The 5,876-nt window shown below is 45.4% G+C and overlaps 1 protein-coding gene across 1 annotated transcript; it reads right to left on the bottom strand.

Annotated features, from left to right (window-relative positions):
- Positions 1-1,243: 1,243 nt before the first annotated feature.
- On the bottom strand, positions 1,244-5,551 carry LOC149258514 (uncharacterized). Its single transcript, XM_089420859.1, has 2 exons — positions 3,758-5,551; positions 1,244-3,115 (listed from the first exon to the last, which is right to left on the bottom strand). The coding sequence occupies exons 1-2, from the start codon at positions 5,549-5,551 to the stop codon at positions 1,244-1,246; spliced, it is 3,666 nt and encodes a 1,221-aa protein (XP_089276985.1).
- Positions 5,552-5,876: the final 325 nt, after the last annotated feature.

Genomic DNA, 5,876 nt, shown 5'->3' with positions numbered 1-5,876 from the left:
AGAGGTCAGAGGAGAACTGCACAGGTGTCTCCTTAGATGTATTTTCCCATATGGCCGATGGTGTCCAGTCCTATCTCCTGCACATGGCGATCTACCTTCGCCTGCATTTCTTCAAGGGATTCGGGCTGGTCCGCAGCAGTGGTGGCCGGCTGTGCAGCGGGAGCCGTGTTAATAGAGTCTCTCAGTAACCTGATGAGCAGCGTTATCATCCGATTGAGAGTTTTAACTGCCTCATGCACAGTGGAGATTTTGCTGTCCAGCACGCTATTGTAGTCAATGATTTTCGCCATTTGTGCCTCTGTAAGATTCACCTCTGTGACAATGTGTTGCTTCTCCTTTTCAATTGAATCCAGAGCCTTGGCTATAAGGGTCTTGATGCTCCAGCTTTCCGCATTGGTCCTGAAAAATTGAGTTGCCCTTTTCGAGGGGGTTCCCGGGTCTTTCAACCAGTCGACCTCCTCTGCAATATCCTCCTCCGTTCTTCCTTCCTCCTCCTGCTTGGCTTGAGCTTCGAGTTCAGCAATTTTGCGTTTAATTCTTGTTACAGTCTGAGTTTCATAGCCTCCCCTGGCTTCCTGGAGGTCCCGGTTTGCTGCTGCACAGCGACTTCCTCCCGCATCCATCACGAACGCTCCGTGTCTTTCCCGACTCAAGCCAATTCCATTTTCAGAATCAATCTCATTACAAACTCGAAGAACTGTGAGGAAAACAGGGTAGTTGCCCGCTGTTTTATAGCAAATTCCTTTGTGCATCCTCATGAGGATGGAGTTACTGCCTTTGAAGGTGGTGGTACTTTGGTGATAAGTGTGATTGAGGATCGCACAAGCGAGGCTGACGCAGGTCGAATAGGAGTGCAGAAGGCTGCTTCCAGTATGACGAGCCTTACGCCACGTTTTTGGTACTTTCCATCGGATGGGGTGGTGGAAGGTAAGGTTTGAGATACCCCGTATGCTGGCATACTCGATTTTGATCCGCAGTGCCTTGTTCCACCTCTTCTCACACAGAATTGCCATTAATGGCATTGAAAACTTACAATACGGATCCTCTCCATGCGTATTGATAGTGTTGTTGCTGAGGTTGTGCATCTCGTTTCTCGAATTGTAATGATCGCCCTTCTGAGAAACCTGCCGCCGCCCGGAGCTCCACTGTTCCAAATGTCCTATCATCCCGTTGAATGGTTTGGGCTTATAACCACCACTGGTATCCTTATAATTCCGATACAGAGGCCAAGTGCCATCCCTGTTTAAGGTTGGGTGGCCTGGATTAAGTCTTTTGCCGCCAGCTGTTCGCATGTTACTTTAATGATTGGGCTATCGATCTCATGCCAACACCTGTTCATGACGATGTTCGGGTTGTCAGCTCCAAAGTTTGCCAGATGGTCAGCCAGGCCATTAGCCTTTCTCCTCACTGTCTGGAAAGTTAATCCTCTCATCTCTGTAATGAGTTCTGCTATACTTTCCGTCGCTTTGGCTAACCTCCAATGCCTAGTAGCCTTGTTGATGCTCGTTCCTGCTTGAAGGCGTTTAGCCGCCATAATAGCCAGGTGTGAATCCCCCTCGACTATTATATTTCCTCGCCGGAGATTTCTTAGAATTTTTAAGCCCTGCTCAAGCGCTGCAAATTCTGCTTCATTATTAGTGCTTTCACCCAGAGCTCTACAGAAAATATGGATAATTTCCCCAGCCTGATTGTGAATGGCACCCCCAATGCCTGCTATACCTGGGTTGCCCCGCGAAGCTCCATCAAAGTTCAATTTCAGGCCACCCTCAGGAGGGCACTGCCAGTTTAGAATTTGCGATGAAGGTTGCGGAGAATTTCCCCCTGTTGGTAGATTACTGGATGCTTCCAATTGAAACGCCTTTAAGATTTGTAAGTCCTGATTAGTTGGTTTTTCATCTGCTTCTACCTTACACTTTGCCTGTATAAGCTGTTTAATATTGATTGTTATAGATTCCTGTGCTAATTCTAGGCTTCGAATTTCTTCCCTGAAAATTCTCCGGTTTCGTTCTTTCCATATGGTCCAAACAATAAAGCCGGGGGCAGATTTCCAGATACCTTCCACTCTGTTCACTCTTGAAAATTTACTTCTCCAGTTGGTGATAGTTTCCTGTATAGAGTCTCTGTTCCGGTCCGAAGCTCCAAGAATGTTTTCCATCCAGTTCCAGAGCTGGGAGGCCCAATCACAGGAGTTAAGAAGATGATTCATTGTTTCCTCCTCCTTTGTGCACATAGGACATCTGGAGGGTCCCCTGAACCCTTTTTTCATTAGGTTTTCCCATGTAAGAGTCCTCTTCTGCATCAGTAGCCATAGAAAAGTTCTGATCTTCGGCCATTGAAGACTATCCCAAACTTTAGTGGCCCAGGGCATTATGTTCGGTTGTTCTTCCCCCTCTATGATGCTCCTAGCCTCTTTCAGGGAGAAGTTCCCGTTGCCTTTTGGACCCCATCTAAGCTTGTCATTTTCGGCTGCGATTCGAATTTTCCTTTTTAAGATTTGTTGATTCAGAACTTGAATGGTTTCCTGAATATGTTCATTGTTGGTTGGATCGAAAACCATCCACTCCCTCCAATCCTGGTCTTCACTGTTGGGAGACCAATACTGACTTACTGTGAATCTACCCGCATTTTGCTGAATATGTTTCAGGGGGAGGAGTTGAGGGGAATCCAGTTTGGGAGACTGCTGCCAGGCATCTTCCCAGAAGAGAGCTTGATTGCCATTTCTTATCTCCCATAAGCTATAGTCCTGGACAATGCTTCTGTTGGCTTGAGCATGATTCCATATTGGTGAACCGTTGTGGGTATCCTGCATCCTTATTAGGTCTAGATTGTTGCTGTTTGGCATGTACTTCTCCTTCCAGTGAGTTGCCCAGGGAAGGCTCGTTTCTGAGATCCATTTCCACCAAATCTTAGCTCCACAGATGTTGTTTACTGTTGAGGGATCAACTAAATTCAGACCCCCCCTGTTCTTAGGTTTACATAGCTTCTGCCATGCAACAAGAGACCATTTTTTCTTCTCGTTGCTTCCACTCCACAGAAAGGAACGTTGGATGGCTCGTATTTGGTTTAAAACCCCTTTCAGTGCCGGAAGAATAGAGAGCATATATTGAGGGATAGCCTGCAAAACCACTTTTGTTAGAATTAATCTGCCAGCAAAATTCAAGGCTCGGTAGGTCCAGTGTTTACATTTCCTCTCCATACTAGCTAGTACCTTCTCCCAATGTCCTTTCTGCCACGGTTTTAGAGTTAGGGGGGCACCAAGGTATCTAGATGGTAAAGAGCCAATTTTAAACCCCAGGAGACGGGATAGATGAGATTGGATGGATGGATGCGTGTTGAAGAAGAACAGAGTGGATTTGGGGAAGTTAATCTCCATGCCCGAGGCTTGGCTGAACAAATTGAGGATAATTCTGTAGGCTAAGGCCTCTTTGACTGTGGGGGCGCCATGTAACATGGTATCGTCCACAAACTGTTGATGAGTTGTGGCTGGACAGGCTCTAATCGGTTGTAGACCTACAATTTGGCCTTCTTCTTTTTTCCTTGCTATTAATCTACTTAGGCCTTCCATGAGAATGACAAACAGAAAGGGGGACAGGGGATCTCCCTATCTGATGCCTCTGGTGGGGTGGAAGGGAGCTGAAGGAACCCCATTCACCAGGATGGAGTATCTAGGCGATTTGATGAGGGCTAGAATCCACTTAATCCACTGGCTGCTAAATCCAAAAGCTGCTAACACTGCTTCCAAATAAGACCAGCTTACCTTGTCGTAAGCTTTGGAAAGATCTAACTGCATGAGCATACCTGCTTCTTTTCGAGAGTGGAGAGAGTGAATCATCTCCTGGGCGAGCAGGATATTGTCCATTATTTGCCTTCCCTCCACATAGCCAGACTGTTCTTGCGATATGATGCCGGGTAGGATAGCCTTCAGTCTGTTTGCAATGACCTTTGAAATTATTTTATAGATGACATTACAAAGTGCAATGGGTCGGAATTTTTCCGGAGTGTTGGCTGCCTCCACTTTGGGAACTAGAGCGATGAAGGTAGAGTTTAAGGATTTAAGGATGGTTTTGGATCGTCTTGAATCCTCCACGATCTCCCATATATCTTGCTTGACGATGTTCCAGCAGGCTTTGTAGAAGTTGATGGTAAAACCATCTGGACCCGGAGCTTTGTCATTGGGCATACTTCTGACTACCTCCTCAACTTCTTCCATTGTGATTGTCCTTCTGAGGGACCAGTTCTGCTCTTCTGTAATTATTCTAGGTATTACATCGGTGATTTCTTTGATGGCTTCCTCCCTATTAATCCCTAGCTCTTGCGCTATGAGGCTGAAGTGATTTGTGAGGGAGGCTGAAATTTCATTATGATTTCTGATAATACCTCCTTCATCGTTTTTTAGCTCCAGAATTTTGTTGGCGCTTCTGTAGTCCATAGCTGATCTGTGGAAGAACTTTGTGTTTTGCTCCCCTTCTTTCAACCAGAGGATTCTAGATTTCTGCTTCCATAATGTTTCTTCCTGCTTGCATCTGTTATGCCATTGCTGTGTAAGCTCATCTTCTAGCTTGCTGGTTTCCTCCTCTCTGCGTCCTGCCATGCCTTCCTTTTGGATCTGTTCCAGCTTGTTTTCGATGATGGCCTTCTCTTGGAAGATATTTCCGAATACTTTTTTGTTCCAATCTTTCAGTTTCATTTTGATGTTTTTTAATTTCTGTTGAAGAATATACATCTTGGAGCCTTCCTCCCCTAAGGGCTCTGACCACCACTTCTCTACCATCTCAAGGAAGGTGGGGTGTTCTATCCAGAACTTTTCAAACCTGAAGGGTTTGTTTCTTGGAGTGCCCTGAATCTCAACTGCTAGTGATATCGGCCAATGGTCTGATCCTCCACTAGGGAGGATATTTGATTCTACAGCCGTCCCATCTAAGAGCAGGCTTTCTGAGATTAAAAACCGATCCAGTCTAGAAGATATGAGCCTTTCTCCCCCCCTTCTATTGTTCCAAGTATACTTGCCACTCTTGGGATACACATCAACCAGTTTTTCATTGTCTATGAAACTTATGAAGGCCTCTCCATCCCTATGTAGTTTCCTTAGGCCTCCTTTTTTCTCCAGGAGGGAGGTTATCATATTGAAGTCTCCCCCCAAAATAAGTTTTGCATTATGGTGTCTATCTATGAATTTGGTTAACGAATCTAGAAAACTAATTTTATCTTCTAGCTTTTGGGGACTATAGACATTGATACATAGAAAAGATGATGAATTACCTGTAGGCTGCACCTCCAGTGCCAGGTAATTTTTGCTAGCTTCAGCTGTGATGAGTTGATATCTTCTTGTGTCCCAGAAGGTCGCTAAACCCCCTTCGTGCCCTTTACTTCCAATCTCCAAAACTTCAAGATTCCTACCTAACTCCCTTTGTAGCTTGTCTATGAGAGCGCTGTTGCATTTGGTTTCTTGAAGAAACAGCATGTCCAGGTTATACTTTTCCATCTTCCGTTTCAGAACCCTCTGTTTGGCCTGACTGCTTATCCCTCTGGCGTTCCATGAGATAATCTTCATAGTTAAATATTTAGTTGGAAGGACGGGTAATCACTTAACTGCCTTATCAGGCCGGCATTGATTAACATCTCTCCAAGTTCCTGTAGGTGTTCTATGCTTGTCTTACGGCCTCTTCGGCGTTTGTGTCATGAGCCTGAGGTTCTTCCTAGCTGTGTTTGGTAGTGAGGTGAGCCTCCCTTGATTATACCTAGCTTTCTCTTCTGTTTTTCCATTAATGCCTTCTGCCGCGCTATAAAAAGGTCATTAACCTTCCTTATTTCTTCCTCTGGTACTGCTTCAATCCCTTTGGCTTTCCAGCTTTCTACGAGCGTGTTTAGGTTCATCC

The sequence above is a fragment of the Pinus tabuliformis genome, chromosome 6 (genome assembly GCF_031772625.1).
Source record: "Pinus tabuliformis cultivar Carrire ecotype Pingquan chromosome 6, CPIR1, whole genome shotgun sequence".
In the NCBI taxonomy this organism is placed as follows: Eukaryota; Viridiplantae; Streptophyta; class Pinopsida; order Pinales; family Pinaceae; genus Pinus; species Pinus tabuliformis.
This window is presented reverse-complemented; position numbering and strand designations above follow the sequence as displayed.

Excerpts from the sequence above, each read along its gene's own strand:
- LOC149258514 (XM_089420859.1), bottom strand. The coding sequence starts at position 5,551 with ATGAAGATTATCTCATGGAACGCCAGAGGGATAAGCAGTCAGGCCAAA. Across the intron at positions 3,116-3,757 it reads TTTCCAAAGCTTACGACAAG|GCTATCCCTCAATATATGCT; the intron begins GTAAGCTGGTCT and ends GTGGTTTTGCAG.